A 20,285-nucleotide genomic window follows, 5' to 3' on the forward strand; every position below is an offset into this window, starting at 1 on the left:
CAGGGGACAAAATTAAGGTCAATTGGCAATCATCACAAATGACACCTTTTGAAACTTCAACACGTCGAATAGAACTTCATGCCTTGAAAGCTATTGCAAATTTCTGCCTTGTATTTGTCATTATCGTGAGAAGGTGGGAGGAACCAGTGTGTATATAATGCATTTATCTAAAACATTGTTATTAAAATAACTTACACTTTTTGGAAATCACCAAGCAATATTAGTAGTAGATTTATAAATGAATTAATAATGGATTAGTGTAACGTAGATTAGTATAGGTTCTGATTAATGAGAATTAGTAAATAATAACAATGGAATTCAATTCCATTTATGTGTTGATTTTACATGGTTAGTAAACAACTTAATTGGAATGATTCTTTCCATACTGATTCACTACTCCCGATTCCTAAATTTCTCGATTCTTTGCATTGGGGTTGCTTTACATTTTCTTAATTATTGATAATAAAAAATGTTTACTAATCAGGGTCGACCTGAAAATTCGAAGGCCCGAGACACATCACTAAAATGACACCGTTCGCACAGCATTCTTGTATTTCACATATGGAACAATGAAGTATTTAGGTTATGAGCTTGATAAACTGTTGAATTTTCTTTTTTTACTTTGGGCAATTTTAATTTTTTAATTAATCTTCAAAAAGCAGAATTAATATATATGTAATATATAGGGATGTGTAAAATTAGGGGCCTGAGAATTAGGTATACAAACTGGAAGTGCGAACATTAATTTCCTTATCATATTGTACACATATACATGTACTTATGATATTGAGTTCCATATTAATAATAATCTAAACCAAAAGAAGTTGTAATAATGAATTTGAAATTGAGGTTAGGAAGAGATAAACACACAAATTTTGTCATAAATTAAAGCCCTAGTGCTAGGATTTTGATTTAGATAGTTGTGTTTATACCAAAATGAACACCCAATGAACATCAACCACGTGGACTATTCCAGGGCTACGTGTGCCTTCGGCACTCACCTTCGGCACTGTACCTACCGATCACAACATTAGGGCAATCTTGCCCACTCTGGCACGTGGCATCTCCACGATTGACGCCCAGAGTCCCACATCGAAACTCTAAGCAAATTGCACACCTCCCAAGGCCTATAAAAGAGGACACCTATCCCAGCCTGAAGGTAATCAATGAGAACTTACGGCACACTGCCTATTGATCTGCAGTTTAATCTTACTAAATCCGTTTACTTAAGCATCGGAGAGCCTTCGGCCGGTACCACACCGGTGCCCTAGGATTTACCGTGTGTTTGCTATCTTACAGATCGCATACCCTACCGAGGACATCAGATACCGAAGAGACTTAATCACTAAGTTACGCGGGAAAGTGCGAACCATTTTTCTACGCAGCTTACGCCGTCGGGGAATCGATATAATCAAACCTACAATTCCTAAACAAAACAAATGGGAACCACTTCAGGACCACAGTTCCTATCAGAAGATGGATTACCGTATGGTATGCCAAGTGGAGCAAGCCCGCACTGCACTAGCACTCCCTTCGGTAATCCACGGCGCTTCGGACCACGGCCGAGCGGGCTTCAGCTCGGATGACCTCCTCCGAAAGGAGATGGCTAAACTCAAGAGCGTAACAATCTCCTCTCGTCCAAAGTGGGCGAAACCCATTGCTTAATCGCCAGAAGCGCCGCTCGGACCACCGAATCTTCCCAGTCGAGACCGCCGGTCGCGGGGAAGGGAAAACAGGGGCAAAGGCAACGCTGCGCCTTCCAAGCGGTAGTAGTCCCGGCACCCGGGACCAACCGCACATACCGAAGAAGGTATACACCGATTGTCGTCATCGGATCAACGACAAGAGGGATGCCGAACGGCATAGGTCCCCAATCGGACTAAACGCCAATTTGAGGATTCGGATGAGGTCTTGGGGATAAATCACCCCTTCGGAGGGCTCGGGGTTTGGATTGGCGCAGAGTCCGATGATGAGTACATCCCCACCGGGGACACCGAATCGAGCTACCGTTGAAGCTCCCGAGTACTCGGCGAGATCACCAAGTCCGAGGAAAACTTCCAAGACTTTGGTTCCGAGGACGTCCCGGCCGAGACCCGCCATCCGATTACTTTTCCAAAGAATCGAAGATGGAGGAAGACCGAACCCGATCTCGGTCCCGGTGAGAAAACTTCGGCGGGACCATTTAATGAGCGCATCAAGAGGTCCGGACAGGAGAGTGCAGCCGCTGCATACCCTTCTATACGGTGTGGAGGACCCTTTGACGCACCTCCACTCCTTCAATCGGCTTGGGTGCAAGGGCCTCGCGACGAGGACAATGTCTCTGTTTCCCTCATCCCTTACGGCCGCCTGAACGGTTCTACTGCGTCTCGAGCGAGGACGGTACACTCCTTTGACGAATCAAGCAGATTTTCCTCAACCACTTCGCGATCCAGACGGACGTTTGTACTCTGCCGGCGATCCGCATACGATTCGGCAAAGGAAGGCGAGCCCTACGGAATACGTCGCTTCGCCACGAGTACTCGAGGTGTCCCGAACGGACGATAGGGCAGCCTACGGCGCCTTCAAGAGTGGCCTACGGTCCTCTCACTTCCGGTACCTCGTGCACGGTAGCAAGTGGCGCGCGATGACGAACTAATGAAGCAGCGGCGGTCCATGCGAAGGCGAATACTTCAACTCCAAACCCGGGCGCTTCGGCTCGGAAGGAGGAATCGGCGGCCAAAGTTATCGGGCCGAACCGGCGAACCATCGGCAGGACACAAGCGGAAGGGCGGCAGGGATAACCGTCGGAAACTCAAAGAAAGGGCGTGGGAAATGCGGTCGTAGCGACCACCGGGCACCCTACGAATCACGATCGTGCTCGAAGTCTTCACCTGCTGAACACGGCGTGCGAGACCGTTCTAATGAGCGACATGACCAGATCCCGGCCGACCAGCGGAAGCCCAATCGGCGGGATAATCGGGATCGGCAAGTTCTGCCGATATCACCGGCGAAACCACAATACCAAGACGCATCGGCTGAGGAAAATTGTCGGCGCTGATTCGGGAAGGAAGTTGGATCGATACCTTGCGGACCGCCACGGGCCCGCGCAACGCGAATCGGCGATCAACATGATCAACACGATCACGGTGGCCCCACCGGCGGGACCCTCTGCGCTCGGCAAAGCGGTATGTGCGCGCCGCCCATTGCCCTCGGTCTTCGGCATAGCGGAGGATCGGTGCCGAAAGTTGTCAAAGGTGGGATGGGAGCCCATCACGTTCATGAAGAAGAGGAGGAGGGGATCATCTACCCCACGACGACCCAATGATCATTCGGGCCGAGATCGCGATTACGACGTGGGTCGGTCTTGATTGACACCGGCTCGGTGAGCGTAATCTTTTCCGATGCGTTCAAAGGATTGGGGATTGCGGATAGCATGGTCAATCGGCAAATCACGCCTCTACTCGGCTTCTGCGGGATCTGTACAACGATCCGGTAGCATCGGTTTACCCATTGCCTTCGGCGTGGCCCCCAAGAAGACCATGACCTACGACCAATTCCTCATTGTTGATTGCCCAACAGATACAACGTCATCATAGGGCAAGCGACACTCACCAGATCAAAGCCCACCTATCCACACACATGTTGCCATGAAGTTCCCAACACGCGGGGAGCCATCCGGGAGATCGGCAACGCGGACGTGCTATGCCACGGCACTTAAGTCGGTAGCCAACAAACCGCCGATGGAAGCCATGACCTTGCGGGGACTACGAGCGTAACGAGCCCATCGGCGACCCGGGAGGAAAACCCAACGCCAATGGCACACCGGCCGAGGAGTCGAGACCATAATCTGAACAAGGAATTCCCGATCGGTGGGTAAAGATTGGCACCAATCGGACCCCGACCTCGGCGGTTCATCGACTTCTTGCGGCAGCATGCGGAGGTCTTCGCTGGTCTTATGGCGACATGCCCGGCATATCACCCGACGCCATCGACCACAAGCTCGATCTCCCGCCCACAAACCGAGCAAAAGCGCCGATCGCACGATGCGAGCGGTATGAAGCGTCTGAGCCGAGTTGACAAGCTCAAAGCCATCGGCTTTATCGTGAAGCTACGTACCTGTTTGGCTGCCAACTTCGGTCATGGTTGAGCGAGGAGGATGGCGAATGTGTCGGATTATACCGACTGAATAAGGCTTGTCCGAAGACAGCTTTCCCTACGAGGATCGACCCGGCTCGTCGATGCCACCGCCGACACGAGCTGCTCGGCTTCATGGACGCGTATTCGTGATACAACCGGATCTTCATGGACCTGCCGATAGAGAGCATACGGCATTCATCACGGATCGCGGTTTGTATCTTGCTACAATGTCATGCCCTTCGGCCTGAAGAACGCGGGGGCAACTTACCAGCGGCTTGTCAACCGGATCTTCGCTAAATACATCGGCGGCATCATGGAGGTTTATGTTGACGACATGTTGGTAAAGAGCCGAACGGCAGGGGATCACTGGAAAACTTGGCCCTCATGTTCGGTATTCTAAGGACTACCGAATGAGGCTGAACCCGGCGAAGCGCCTTGGTGTATCTTCCGGAAAGTTTCTCGGTTTCATGATCAGTCAAAGGGGAATCGAGGCCAATCCCGAGAAAATAAAAGCCATAATCGACATGGAGACCCCAAAGGCAGCGACATTGAGCCTTACGGACGTGTCGCTGCGACACGCTTCATCTCCAAGGCTACCGATAAATGCGTACCGTTCTTCAAAGCTTTGAAAGGGGGCAAACATCATATAACATGGACTCCCGAATGCGACCAAGCATTTCAAAACTTGAAGAACTACATGAGCCAAGCACCACTGTTATCAAAACCACTTTGCCAGGCGAGGTACTACTCGTACCTTTCGGTATCCAACACCGCCGTCGGCTCGGTCGATAAGGAAGCGAGAAGCGGAGCTACCTATCTTTATGTCGCAAGGCGCTCCAGAGGCGCAGAACTTGTACCCACCCTTAGAGCGGCTAGCACGCCCTGGTCTTCTCGGCACGAAGACTTCGCCCTTACTTCCGTGCTCACGAAGTCACGATTACGGCGAACCAGCCCATTCGGCGAGTGCTCCAAAGCCGGAAACATCCGGCGATTGGTCAAATGGGCGTCGAGTTGGGAGAGTTTGACATCTGATTCAAGCCAAGGCCTGCAGAAAAGGCCGTGCCGCTTGCCGATTTCATCTCGAACTCACACTCCCGCTTTATCGAGCAGTCATCGCTGTACTGCCGAACCAGAAAAAATGGATCTTGAGCGTTCGACACGTCCACTCCTCTCGGATCCGCGTGGGCGGCTCGGCAAACGGCAAAGGTGGTGCCGCTTAGTGTTAACCACCCGACGGTAGCAAAATCGAGCGCCGCCTTCGATTCAACTTCCGAACCTCCAATAACGAGGCGAATATGAGGCCCTCTGGCTGGCCTTGGCTAGCCGAGCATGAGCGCGAGGCGATCAAGCATTCACAGCGACTCCCGGCTCATAGTAAATCGGATAACGGCGGACCGCAGCAAAAGATGCCTCCATGTCACCTATCGGCAGCCCACCGGCCGCTCTGAAATTCAAGCCTATGAGATCTGGCAGGATCCCGGTCGGAAAATAGCCATGCCGACGCACTCGCGGTTGGCCGGCAATAAATGACAAGATCGGAAGGAAGGTACAGGTCGAGATATTAACCCAACCAAGTACAACCGCCGAGGTATGTACCGTTCGACGAGGAAACATGGATGTCTCCAATCTATGCCTATCGAAAGCCGGAACCCTCCCTACCGACAAATCCCAAGCTCGGAAACTCCGCTACCGATCGGCAAGATACACGGTCATCAACGATGTTACAAACGGGGCTACACGGCCGTGCTTGAAGTGCACGACCAAGGAGCAAGGGGACTACATCCTTCGGGAGGTCCACGCGAATCTGCGGTGACCATTTCGGGTCCCGATCACTCGCACACAAGGTCTTCCGGCAGGTTACTTACGGCCGACTCGCACGGATCACGAACACACTAGTCAAGAGGTGTGACAAATGCCAGCGGTTCGGTAGTGTCCCTCATATTCTGCCGAGCCACTCACCGATCGTGAGCCCATGGCCGTTCGCCCAATGGGGACCGGATCTAATAGGTCCGATGCGGAGGGCAAGGGTCGAGTCAAATCTGTTGTCGTTGCCGTGAGACTACTTCACCAAATGGGTAGAAGCCAAGGCCTTGGCAACCATAACGGCAGCGGGTCGAGGATTTCGTCTGGACGAATATTTGCTTTGCCGATTCGGCATCCCTACGCCATCGTCACGGATAACGGCAGGCGGTTTGATTCGAAGTCTTGAGCAATTCGCAAGCGACTCAAGATCAACTTTGTTCTTTGCTTCGCCACGCACCCCAATCGAATCGGACAGGTCGAAGCCATGAACAAAATTGTCAGAAGGCTGTTGAAACGGCAGCTTGACAAAGCCAAAGGGCATGGCGGAAAAGCTTCGGGCGCCATGGGCCATACGGACATCTTACCGAGCGGCAACTGGGAAACACCATTCTCCATGGCTTTCGGTTCGAGGCGATAGTCCCAGGTAGAGATCGGAGAGCCCTCCCACGAACGGAAACCTTCGGCGCCAAGGCAAATGAGGAAGCGGCTCGAGCCTCGACTTACTCGAAGAGTGCCGAGCACAAGCCAACCTTCGGGCAACGCTTACAAACAACGCGTCTCTGGTACTATGACTCGGGTCAGATCCGCACTTTCCGAATCGGAGGCGGGTCATGCGGAAAGTCTCCTGGCAACCAAGAATCCCACGGAAGGAACCCTCGGACCTTCCCGGGAGGGACCCTACGAGATCATTGGTATCCAGGTGATCGGGGACTTACCGACTCAGAGACTCCAATGGAAAGATCCTCGGTCACCCTTGGAACGTAGAGCATTTGAAGTACTACTTCAAATGAAGTCACCATGCCTACGGCAGGGTCACGGAGGTATCACAAAAGCCTTCGGCATCTCTACAAGCACAGCTTTCGGCATTATAGCGTTACCAAGCCAACGGCGGGTTCTATACTGTAAAACGCGCTCATAATTGTAATCCGCCTTCGGCAGTTTATCAATAAAAAGGGCCTTCGGCTCACGTATTCGGCACCTTTGTTATATCTTTCAAATCTATCCATTTTTTGTTCAAAAAAAAGGGTACGGTAGGGACCATCGGTCGCAGCTAACTACGCATTTTGGCATCGCCATTATCCTACCGATTAAAAGACAACTTGGTAAACTTTGCTGGACGTTATAGGCTTTCGGCAATTACTTGCCATTGCTATACAATCGGAACCCCCTGCGTAAAAGGAAAAGTCACTGGCCAACGGCAAGTGACCTTTGTTTAAAAACTTTTGGCGTTAAACAGAAAAATTTCCTAAATACGCTACCGATTCAAAAATAAGATGCAAAGACCTTAAAATGACAACATGAACTTTAAATGAAAAATGCCTACGGCATTAATTATCCAAAACAAGAGATGCCAACGGCATCAGAGTTAGTACAAAATTACCAAAGGTACAGGAAATCAAAGTTACATTAAGGAAGAAAGGTTCAGGACGACGGGTCCTCGGCATTCGCCCCTTCGGCACCAGCAGCTTGAGGCTCTTCCGAGGCGTCCTCCCCCTCGTATTCTTCGATCATTTCTTCTGTGACGCCTTGGGAAGGGAGGAGGATCGGCAATAAAATTCAGATTGAGCTTCGTCCCAGGATTGTACCGCTTGAATCGATAGATGAGATCCACCATCTCCGAGCCCACCTCCTTGTCGAGCAAGGTAGAGAATTCGGTAGAGTGGCGATACTTCGAATGGCCTCCTGGACGGCAGCCTCAATCTCCGATGCTTTGGCACGCTCCGATTCCTCCAGAGCCACCGCAACGGCATCCTTTGCCTCCGGGCCTCCTTAGCCGACGCTGTGCCGACTCCAAGGCGGGCACGGATCGCGAACTTGGCCTCATACACCTTGACTGCCGTCGGCTGCAAATCCTTCACCAGTTCGCATGGTCCTGGATAGCCTTGCCGGCCTCGCAACCACAGCCTGCCGCGTCGTGAGGCCTTCTTCGCTTTCTCGAGGCATTGATGGCCCGCTTCATGCATAGCCACATGTCCATCGGCTGCAGAACAACGAGCACGTTAGCGAAGATACAAATACGATCGGTAACTGGACTCGGTGTTCGGACTTACCGACGCCAAGACGGAAGACGCGACCCGCCTCCTCCCGAAGCGAGCCTCTTCGGCAGCTCTCGATCTCGCCGGCTCCATTTGCGAGCCAAGGATCATGTGGTTCGCGAATCGGACCGTCTTCGACGGACGGCCAGGTGACGGATCGCGTGCTCTCGCCATTTTCAGCGGCAAAGATAGCCCGAGTTGGCTCGGCCGCCGTCCGCGCTTTTGGGGCGGTTCGGCGTCTAGATCGACGGTGAAGGGCCGCTTGCCGCCGCCGGGAGAGCCCTTCGGTAATGGCGCCTCGGCGGGAGAAGGGTCGCCGCTGCCGCTCGTTTGCGCCGATTCGGCGTTAAGCTCACGGAGGCGGTCGGCCGGTGTCCGTCCTCTGGGTCCACCGGTGCCGAGCCTGCGGGGGTTTTCTTCTTCTTCCCGAAGCCCATCATAAGACGCCGCTTTGGAGGACTCGTTCATCCTCTTAGCCTCGGCAGCTCTCGGTCCTCCGTCATCTGCGAGAAAAGGGTTCGTAAGACCCGCAACAACAAAAAGGAACGATTTGTAAATTACGGTGTACTTACTCTCGCAGGATCGATCGTTGGGCCCGGATCAGATTGTTGGTGAAGAGGAATGCGGATACACTCTCTCCTCGGCAGGGACTTTCCTCCTCACTCTCTCCACCTGCCGAATCTCGGCTGTGTTGCGATCGGTGCTTCAAATTACCTACAAAAGAAAAGAGGAAACGTTTACGGTGAGATGATAACTCGAAGAAGGTACTGAACGGTACGTGGTCCTACCGCCATTTGGAAAGTTGTGGGAATGCGAAATCGGACAGGTGTCCCGGCGACTCCCAATCGCCGAGAGGAGCACCCGCCGATTTCTCCATGACTTCGTGAAGTCGGTACCCAATCGACGGCGGGCCTCGATCGGTAGCCTTGAGGCGTTCGCTGCACCCACCCGCCGTGATCGGCACACTTGGACTTGGTAACGCTGCAGATAGGAGAATCGCTCATAGGAGGGGCCCTTCGCCACCATGCCAAGGCCGTTATGACTCCCATGAGAGCCACCCGGTTGGGGTTGAATTGCCCCGGGCATAGCCGATCTGGGCTAGGATCCTCTGCACCGCCGGCAGCAACCAACGCCTTGCACAAGGACATCGGTAAAGAAACTACTTCGCCGCCGGCGCGCTAAGGGACTCGGTAAGGCCCGGTATCTCATCCGTGCAGTCGGGAATGCGGTACTCGGCGAAGCTTGGCAATCTCCGATCGGTAATCTTGTTCGGCCCGGATAGTCTCGCCGAATAGGTTTTCTTCGGCACCCCATGGGCACCCTAGGGTTGCTTGGTACACCACCGATACCGGTCCGGATGGCGGCTCGACTACCGATTCTCCACGCCCAAGTGGAGGTGTCCGATCGACGGCTACCGCCGCCTCCCGGGCATACCGAGGCCCACGTGGCGGCCGTCGAGACAATGGACAATAGGACGGAGGCGGTCATTAGCCCTTCCGACTCCGTGTGTTGGAATGAAGTGGGCCCTTCGCCGAGTACCGACGTCGGTATCACTCCGCCCGGCATCGGCCCTGCCGCTTCACCGTCGGAGTCAAAAGACCGTCCGACGACTCGTCGAACGCTGTTGGGCTCGCGCTCGGAATATGACTCGCTATCGGACATCTACAAAAACAGAAGAAGGGAAACTAAGGCTCATGCCGGATGCTATCCTACCGATTCCTACATCGCTACCTATGGCGACTAGACTACCGAATGGAACCCTATGGTCAGTCTAGTTCGAACCAAGGAAGGACGTAACCCTAAAAAGCATGTAAAGAGAAGGGTGCCGAACGGTACCTTAGGGTGTGCCCAGAGATAAGCGCTATCTGCTCTTCGGATGCTTCACTACCGTTCGCAATGCCGGAATCGCCTCCTACCGCTCGAATCGCCGGGAATCGCCGTTACCGTTAGCTCGTCGGAAATCGCCGCATGCAGCTCTCACTTCGCTAGATGCAAAGTAAGCGCGCATCCGGGTTATCCCTATTTATAGGGAAGTGTTTGGCAACGGTACTCTCGAGAAACCAAGCGGCGCGATTAATGCGCGCGCGTCATCATTACTTTCGCCACGTGTCACTCACCCAATGGAGAATCGACGGCACGCGAGGCGCGAAGTCGGCGCCGACGCCTCTTCGCCCGTCGGATCGACGCGACTGACCGCCAACGTCCACCTCGAGTCATGCCGGAAGGAACAAGGTTTTGCCCTCCCAGCGGGTTACCAACGTAAGGCCATGTTTCCTCCCGAGGACGATTCAAATCCCCTTCCAAGACTCGCAAGGGACTTGGGGACTCTGTTTATACCAAAATGAACACCCAATGAACATCAACCACGTGGACTATTCCAGAGGCTACGTGTGCCTTCGGCACTCACCTTCGACACTGTACCTACCGATCACAACATTAGGGCAACCTTGCCCACTCTGGCACGTGGCATCTCCACGATTGACGCCCAGAGTCCCACATCGAAACTCTAAGAAAATTGCACACCTCCCAAGGCCTATAAAAGAGGACACCTATCCCAGCCTGAAGGTAATCAATGAGAACTTACGGCACACTGCCTATTGATCTGCAGTTTAATCTTACTAAATCCGTACTTACTTAAGCATCGGAGAGCCTTCGGCCGGTACCACACCGGTGCCCTAGGATTTACCGTGTGTTTGCTATCTTACAGATCGCATACCCTACCGAGGACATCGATACCGAAGAGACTTAATCACTAAGTTACGCGGGAAAGTGCCGAACCATTTTTCTACGTCAACAAGTTGTGTCCTTGTGGAGCAAACGTCTACATAACTACAAGCATTGAGTAGGGGCGAAATTCTGTTCCAAGGACATTGCAATTCTGCAAGCCTTCATATGCCAGAGCACTCAGTTTTTAATTTACTACCATATTTAATTTCATTATTCTATTTTTTGTTTAATTAAATTATGAAAATAATATTGATTGTTGTTCCTCCAACAAGTTTCACTCAAGAGAACGAGTTAGATCAAAAACAAACATTCCCACAAAAAAAGAAAAAAAAAATTGAACTTTCATATTGATTTACTGTGAAATTTCTCTCTTCAATATTTGCTTTGGATATGTTGAAACTAGCCAATTAATCCATATATAAAAAGCAAATGGCAGATAATGGTGAAACATTCAAAATGGCAGAGGATAATACGGTAAATTCACACTTTTTCATATTTTAAAAAAATAAAAATAAAATAAAATTCAGATATTAGATCCTATTTTTATGGAACACAACTACCCATTATCTTTTTTAATTCTAAAATAAATTTAATTTTTTTTTAAAAAAAAAGCCTTTTGAAGGTCGTAAGCGCATGCAGAGAGATTAGTATCAATTATATATAAAGCAGAAGGCAAAGAATAGTAAAACATTCAAAATACCAGAAAATGTCTTTGGTTAATGCAAACATTAAGAAAATAAAATTATTAATTAAATGAGGATAATATGGTAAATTCACACTTTTTCATATTAACAAAAAAAAAAATTAAAAGAAAAATCCATATAATGAATCTTATGTTTATGGAACACAACTATCCATTATCTTTTTTAATTCTAAAATAAAATAAATTTTCTTTTAAAAAAAAAGCCTCTCCCAAACATGGAAGCACGTACAGAGAGGCTAATATCAATTAAGTATAAACTAATACAACAAGGAGGGTTATTTTAAAAAAAAAAAAAAAAAATTAATAAACGGTATAGCCGGACGGCTATACAAGGTATCCAACCTTCCTTCCTTATGAGTGGAAATCCAATTCCGTTTTGTCCTTTTTGCATAAAAATCAAGCTAATATATATATATATATTTTAAACCCGTTCTTCCGACCTGAAAAGCGCACAGTTTATCCTCCAAAAATGACCTTCTCTAGTCGGGGAACGCATGAGATATTTAGCTAAACCAAGTAGGTCCTTGAACGGATCCCACGTTAGCCCCAAGATGCTGGTCTCTAATAGTATAGCCGTTCGGCTATACTCTCGGATATTTTTCAACATAGTATGACCGCGCGGCTATCCTTGTTTTGACCTGTGGTAATCGCTAGGATCGCTGGGAGGGTACTTTTCAAATAAAAGGTATAGTTGCGGTTTTTTCGAAAAAAATCGTACAGCTGGATATTTTATATTTTGTAAAATAGATAGCCGTGCGGCTTTCCTACGGTAATTTTTTATAAAAAAAATAGTATTGGCTGGCCCTTTTTCTCATATAAATCGTATAGCCGCGGGGCTATAATTTCTCGTATTTTTCAGAATAGTATACCCGGTCGGCTATACTCGGCATTCCCTTCTTAAATTGAGAAAGCAAAGACTCATAACATGATGGAACACAACATTTAAGGGAGACAATTGGGAAAGCAAAGAAAACCAATCATCCGCTACCAATACTCCGGTTCCGGATATGGTATTCCAAAACGCCTCAATCCTAGTAGGCCTATGAAACCAAGCGATGCACATACATGGGGTAGGCGAAAAAACAGTTGAACTGGAGGACCGAAACGAGAAAAACTGAAGAAAAATAAAATGTGAACCTTGGCTCAAACACCAAACCAAACCGTTGATCAATTCGACTCATGGGTTTTACATCATATTAGCGATTTGTACTAAACCGAACAATTATATATATTTCTTTAGTACAAATGTCAAAGTATTTTTATCAAAGAAAAACTATTCATGTTTGCACAGCAGCGTTACTTTTATCAACAGGATTAATAACAACATAATCTCCACTAAAAAATAAAAGAGATGGATATGGAAATTCAAGTCCCATTTGTGATTTTGGATATTTGATATGCATGTAACGTACGTACCAGGGCTGAGGTTGGTGCAGATTGAAGTTGTGCAACCAAGATTGCAGTAGTAGAGGGGTCTGGGAGCGTCTTCTTACAAGCTTTCAAACGCAACCCTGTACAAATTGTGCTGGTTTTAACACCATGACAGAGGAGCATCATTTCAGCATGCACATTTTCAACTGAGCCTGCACTTGACTCACTGAAAACACATCCATCGTCACGACGATTTTCTTTCTTGAAATTTTGAGGTGCATGTAGAAGGTAAAACAATCCTTTAATTTACAGGCCTCAGTCTTAGCCATGAAAAGAAAAAGGTGAAATTAACTTGTAGATCCTTGAGTAATAAGCCAGACCATGAATTCAATTCATGCATAGATTTTATTATGAATTACATAGATATCTTATTGCGAGAACAGATTGACATTTAATATACCAGAGTCTGCTTTCATTAATGGCATTTTCTGGTTCTCTTTAGCATACGCTAAGCATCCTCTCTTGACATATGTTGCGGACAAGAGAGAGCATTCTTGTATGTTCTTCGTGCAGATCTCGCTTTTAATACATTTGAGAGTTCTAATCTTAGTCTTTAAAACTTCTGGTTGAGACCCTTTGGATTTGAGGTTGGAATTTCCGACAGTCCTGTCTAGCCTTCCGTCTTTTTCCTTGTATGGCAAGATTTCTATTATTTTCACCAAATTTATTCAGCACCAGTAAACAGCAGTCACCAACTAATTTCTGGGAAGAACATAAGGGTTTTATTACTGGTAATTTGCAGTTTATATATGTATTTTACTGAATCTACTATATGCACCAGTGTAATTTGTTAAAGAACACATATAACATTCCATTTCGATTGATCCTTACAACATGTTCCCTCATGGGATATACTACAAAACACACAAAGATAAGTTTTATCTGCAAATCATACAACAGTAAAAGCAGGAGCAGCAAGTTTTAAGTGAAATTAATTATTCCTTTAGTCTAATTACTTCGGAGAACACAGTACAAATCGCGCAGCATTCGATGTCTTTATTCCTTCAACCTTTCCTTCTAAGCTTGGAGGTCAACAGAATCCCAAGTATGAGAGCCATTCATTTTAACCACAATGGTTCCTTTGTCAAAACCAAATGCAACCCTGTAGGAAGCAAGGAAAGCATATTTTGATAAATATGCTGGTAAAACAATGAAATAAAACAAATCCTAACAAGCTAAGGGCAACAAATTGCGAGTCCTTTGCCACATTTACATGCTTTATATCAAACGGTTACTCGAAAAATCATCCTCTCAGATACACATCTTAACCCACAAGAAAGAACAAAAAAGAAACTTACTTGTTTGATCCTTTCAACTGTCCAATGGCCCATACTCTTTCAAGACCATAGTTCAATTTGTTCTCTAGCCTGTGATAGAAGAAGAATCGTTTACAACATGAGTTTTGATGAAAGAGATGCAATAGCAAGAATTAAACAGAAAACTGAGTCAATTTTATTTGTAATGTAAGTAGTTTGGATCAGAAGTTACCTAAAAGTGGTTGCATTCCATATGTGAATGTTCCCATCCTCAGAAACTGTAATTATTATGGGAAGCTCAGCATGAACACATACAGCTGTTACATTGTGCTCATGACCTTCTAGAGTTTGCACACAACTTTTGGTTTCAATGTCCCATACCTGTTGCCAAGAAAATTTACAAATAAAATTCAAATTAGTATGACACACATACACATCATAATCGTACGCTGTACATATCGAGCTAAACAGAAAGCTGATAACCAGCATTTGGTCCCAAACCTTAGCAGTAAAGTCATCAGAGCCACTCAATAGATATGGTTTATCCCCGCGACTGAAGTAATCAATGCAATTAACTCCTTTTGAGTGGCCATCTAAGGCAAACTCTGCGGATGGAGAACCAATGTTCCATATCTACAATGAAACGGGACATTGTAAAAATTTAAGTGTCACAAGGGTCATGACACCAGAAATATTGCAATTAAGTAATTTGCAACAAATTAACAGTGCCTTCAATACCTTAATGGCGCCATCAAGCGATGCACTAGCAAAAGTATTGGTGTCTTTCGGATTAAATGCCACTTGCATCACATAGTGCGAATGCCCCTTGAAGATCTGAATACATGACCAATCCTTCTCCCAATCCCAGAGCTTTATAACCTTGTCATCAGAACATGACAATAGATATGGTAGAGTGGGATGGATAGCAACACTCCTGATAAAGTCTGTGTGTGCTTCATATTCTTTGATCTTTTCCACTGTATCATAGTTGTATACGCGAATATATTTGTCATCAGATGCGGTGACAATCCAGTTTTCGCGTGCTATGAACTTGGCTGACCTCACTGCAAGCGCAAAAACAGATGTTATATACAAAGTCATGACCAGTTGGCAACATTAAGAACAAATGAAAGAAAATATTGTACCTGGTGACTCAGTGACCTTGAAGGACTTCTCCATGGTCTGGACCAGTAAAATTAAGTTAGCCCCATCCAGAGGATTTATTGAAAGCATGAAAATCCCGAATCGGATAATTAGGAGTTTGATATTAATGGTGAAAGTAACAATGGCTCACCTGTGACTGGTAGTTCCAGATACAAACAGTTCCTGAATACAAACTTACTAGAATCCTGCATGGAAATCATTACATGATAAGAATATGAAAATCAAAGTTAGGAGATGCAGAAGGCATTACAGAATTGTCAAGAAGGTAGAAAATTACCATGGCTCAGTTGGATGTTGATCCACAGATTTAACCCTTTCTGAGTTTTGAGCAAATTCTTTCTGGTCCAGAAATTATTACAACAGCTTAGAATCAACCTTGAAACACGTCTTATTTCCATAAAATTTAAAAAGAAAAAGAAAAAGAAAAAGGGAGTAGCCGTACCTCAATAGTTAGTGAAAGAGGCTGCTTCCCACCAAAGCATACAGAAACAAGCAACAAGTAAAAATTTGTCAGTTGCAAAATTGAAACAAAAATGTGTTAGTCCAATAATTTCAAGTATAATACGCATGCACAGTCTAGACTAATAAATAGTTTCTACCAAGTCTGGCAATGGTGAAGCCTAACCCCATTTTGCCATATTTTGTGATGTCGTAATGTTATGGAAATCATACTTAGAGAAGTTATAAGATGGTACATAAATGTGGTTTCTCTAATATTTTTTTCGTGACAGGGACATACGGGCTCAAGTATTCCCTACCCATAAAAAAAAACTTAAAGAGGAAGACTGATAACATGATGGAACACAACATTAAGACAGATAATTGAGCAAAAAACAAGTACTAAATATATGACTGATAAACTCACCATTTTTGGTGAATAGCAGGAAGGATATAAAATGATTAATATGCAAAATCGGTTGTGATGACTTGAGCGATATTGAAGATGAGATATATGACCTCTTTTTATAGCATAGCATTCTAAAAGCTTAATTACCAGCTAAGGAAAATGCTGTTCATTTGTCAATGCTGAAGAATCAAGTCAAAGACATCCCTATGTTGTCACCAAGTGCTTTAGATGCCGTCCGTTCATTTTATACATTATAGTTGACGGTACAGATCAAGTTTCAATAACCTTTCTTTGACCGTGTAACATATGGGTTGGCAAATCATCACAAAGCTTAGCTTTTGAAACTTCAACACGTCGCAATTGCATGCATCTGCCTTATATTTGTCACTATCGTGAAAAGGTAGGAGGAACCAGTGTGTATATTATATATAAGGGGAATGCTAGAACCTTCTCTCTAACCTTCTCCTTTGGACCTTCTCCTTCTTTGCTTGACACGTGTCACTGTCTTTACACATAAAACAATGCTATTTATTATAGAAAAACCAAAAATTATATTTCCATATTTGCCCTTGAAGCTAAAACGTCTTCTACTTCCTCATATTGTCATTGCCTATCTATTAAATATACTTTTCATCTTTTTTTGTAGGCACAAGCAAATCTTGGACTATCTAATGATGGGATGGAAAGCTCCTTGCCATTTATATATTATACAAGCTAAATTTTACTTTCCAAGTTTACCCTTATTAAATGTATTCAATTTATCCAAAAAAAAATTCACAACTTTCTTATTATTTTATTACTATTATTTTATTTAAAGAAAATGTCTGTTTTTTTTTTTAATAAAAAAAGAAGTAATGTTCGTTTTTTGTTTTAACACAAAGGGTTTGATTGCATTTCTTATACTACTAAATAAACAAAAATATCCCCCAAATCTGAGTAGAAACAAAACAACACATTTTAATATTAGCAACGGTTACAAAACACCAAATAGTGAAATCTTTATACAATATTAAAGTCTTCCCAAAAAATTTCCAGAGTCTAGTAGTAGTAGAAACAAAAGATGATTAATCTTCCCAGACTTCACTTCACTTCTCTTCTTCAAATGTATGCGACTTCACTTCTCATCTTTCCAGACTTCATATGCAAATCTTCTCTAATATGTATCAACTGTTCCTATTACCACAAAATTCAATTGGTCAAACAAGCATAAACAAAGTTCTTATAAATAAATAAAAATTCTATAAATAAATTAATAAAAAGTTCTTATAACAATACCATCTTGTGTAGCTTGACCAGCAAAATATTCATGCATGTCTGAGGTCCACAAATTAAAATTTCCCTATTACATATAGTAGATATGCACCTTAATTAATACAAAAATATTAGTTATGAACACAAATAAATCATATATGACAATATTAACTACCATCCAGTCCATATTTACCTTCATTCCATTATGCCCTTCAAGAGTCTCATATTCATCCTATAACATATCAAAGAAAAACAAGATTTATTCATAAGTGACAAAATTCAATAAAAGGTTATGATTATTAAGTGCTGAAAAGAAGAATTTGTGTATCACCTATGGTATACTTACTATTTGTTGCAAGCATTCATGAGTATCCTTGTAGTTATCAGAAGCATCATTCCTTGTGCGTGCTTGTTCCTATAACATAAAAAAAACACATTCATATGTATATGTTATATATGCACCTAAAAGGTAATTCCAAAAGAAAACTGATATATTGCACCTGTCTTGGCAAGGAGCTTTCCATCCCATCATTAGATAGTCCAAGATTTGCTTGTGCCTACGAAAAAAGATGAAAAGTATATTTAATAGATAGGCAATGACAATATGAGGAAGTAGAAGACGTTTTAGCTTCAAGGGCAAATATGGAAATATAATTTTTGGTTTTTCTATAATAAATAGCATTGTTTTATGTGTAAAGACAGTGACACGTGTCAAGCAAAGAATGGAGAAGGTCCAAAGGAGAAGGTTAGAGAGAAGGTTGCTAGCATTCCCCTTAAAAGATAAGAAAAAGTACTGTGGTATTAAAAAACTTACTGATTTTGAGGTATTTCATTAAATGAAGTATTGTGTGAGACTTTTGAGTGTGTGATATAAATACCAAATCACATAACAAATCTCATCTTCCTATGCATGATTTTCATATATGCTCTCATACCTTTTTTTTTCCCACTATTTTTGTATGCTTTTGACTGCACATAAAAAAAAAACTTTTTCATAAGAGATACGATAAAGAAACATTAACAAGAAAGACGATATTGCCTCTTCTGGAGCTAATGGGCATTTTCCAATAGCTCTTCTTTCCTTGTAGACAAGTTTATTTGGAGCAAAATTATATTTTCGATACATTTTCTTAAAAAAATATATATATATTTATTACTTTTATTTTTTTATATAATTTTAAGAATCTCCTGCCATTGTAGACATTTCTCGCAAGGAGTTGCAGCCCTCCACAACTTTGTCGGTGTACCCACAAGTTGCTTGATCTAATGCCTCAAAGAGGCTTTTTATTTTATTTTTATGCGTAGTTGCTGCGCATACAGCGCACATGGCTAAATATTTTTCTAATTCCGTGTCCCAAAACGTTTGGGACCAGGACGAAACAAAAAAAGAAAAAAGAAGCCTTACAATCTAGAAGAAACATTGATAAGGTGCAAGGTGTTTTTTTTACTCCACAGTTTTTGTCCAAGCTTTGAAAAAAACTAGAATAGTCATGGGGTTGGGCTAGGAGTTTTCAGTATGTTTATTTATTTGTATTTCTGGTGCTATTTGTTTTGTATTAGGTGTTGGTGGTTTTGGATGTAGCTTCTAGCCTCTGCTTATGCTTTTGTATTTCTATTGTTGGTTTCTCAGTTGTGTTGTTTTCTTTAACGTATTTATTCTGACCATGTGTGGCTATGTTGGGAGTTACATTGTTGATGTTGGTGTACTTTCCTTGGACTAACCTTTGATGGTTACTGTGCCTCCATCTTTGTTTAACCCTAAAAATTGGGTATATTCCTTCAGGTTATGTATTTAGGTGAATGATGATGGGTGATAGAGTTCAAGCTTGTATACAAATATAAGTAAAATCATGTAATTGCAATCTATTAAAATCATGAATAAAATCATATAATTACAAATCCAGCTGAAATCATGTAATTACGATATATTAAAATCTCAATTGAATACACCCCCCTAAGCATAAACTAATGCAACTAGGAGGGTATTTGTTTTTATATTTTTTAAAATAGGTATAGCCGTGCGACTTTCTACGGTAATTTATTAAAACGGCTATAATTTTTTAAAATAGTATGGCTGGCTTTTTCTCATATAAATCGCTAGGGGGCTATTTTCTCTAAATAAAAGGTATAATGTTTCAGAATAGTATACCCGGTCGGCTATACTCGGCATTCCCTTCTTAAATTGAGAAAGCAAAGACTCATAACATGATGGAACACAACATTTAAGGGAGACAATTGGGAAAGCAAAGAAAACCAATCATCCGCTACCAATACACCGGTTCCGGAAATCTGGTATTCCAAAACGCCTCAATCCTAGTAGGCCTATGAAACCAAGCGATGCACATACATGGGGTAGGCGAAAAAACAGTTGAACTGGAGGACCGAAACGAGAAAAACTGAAGAAAAATAAAATGTGAACCTTGGCTCAAACACCAAACCAAACCGTTGATCAATTCGACTCATGGGTTTTACATCATATTAGCGATTTGTACTAAACCGAACAATTATATATATTTCTTTAGTACAAATGTCAAAGTATTTTTATCAAAGAAAAACTATTCATGTTTGCACAGCAGCGTTACTTTTATCAACAGGATTAATAACAACATAATCTCCACTAAAAAATAAAAGAGATGGATATGGAAATTCAAGTCCCATTTGTGATTTTGGATATTTGATATGCATGTAACGTACGTACCAGGGCTGAGGTTGGTGCAGATTGAAGTTGTGCA

General features: G+C 44.2%; 2 protein-coding genes and 1 long non-coding RNA gene across 3 annotated transcripts in view; all 3 read right to left on the bottom strand.

The window, feature by feature from the left end:
- LOC103327970 (coatomer subunit beta'-1-like) overlaps positions 1–20,285 on the bottom strand; it is a 50,059-nt gene that overhangs the window by 19,802 nt on the left and 9,972 nt on the right. The window lies entirely within an intron of this gene.
- On the bottom strand, positions 13,822–16,392 carry LOC103327966 (coatomer subunit beta'-1-like). The gene is made up of 10 exons (XM_089050651.1): positions 16,321–16,392; positions 15,898–15,918; positions 15,733–15,794; positions 15,586–15,640; positions 15,437–15,473; positions 15,030–15,355; positions 14,793–14,924; positions 14,524–14,672; positions 14,334–14,402; positions 13,822–14,137 (listed from the first exon to the last, which is right to left on the bottom strand). Exons 1-10 carry the CDS (start codon positions 16,321–16,323, stop codon positions 14,053–14,055), a joined length of 939 nt encoding a protein of 312 aa, XP_088906777.1. The 5' UTR covers positions 16,324–16,392; the 3' UTR covers positions 13,822–14,052.
- On the bottom strand, positions 17,242–18,124 carry LOC148917892 (uncharacterized). The gene is made up of 4 exons (XR_016126417.1): positions 17,900–18,124; positions 17,747–17,785; positions 17,578–17,641; positions 17,242–17,475 (listed from the first exon to the last, which is right to left on the bottom strand). It is a non-coding gene; the product is annotated as an uncharacterized LOC148917892 (long non-coding RNA).

Source organism: Prunus mume, linkage group LG4 (assembly GCF_029339155.1).
Source record: "Prunus mume cultivar Tortuosa linkage group LG4, ASM2933915v1, whole genome shotgun sequence".
In the NCBI taxonomy this organism is placed as follows: domain Eukaryota; kingdom Viridiplantae; phylum Streptophyta; class Magnoliopsida; order Rosales; family Rosaceae; genus Prunus; species Prunus mume.

Coding starts and splice junctions, on each gene's coding strand:
- LOC103327966 (XM_089050651.1), bottom strand. Junction 14,673..14,792: donor CTGATGACTTTACTGCTAAG/GTTTGGGACCAA, acceptor TCTTGGCAACAG/GTATGGGACATTGAAACCAA. Junction 14,403..14,523: donor TGGAATGCAACCACTTTTAG/GTAACTTCTGAT, acceptor CTTCTATCACAG/GCTAGAGAACAAATTGAACT.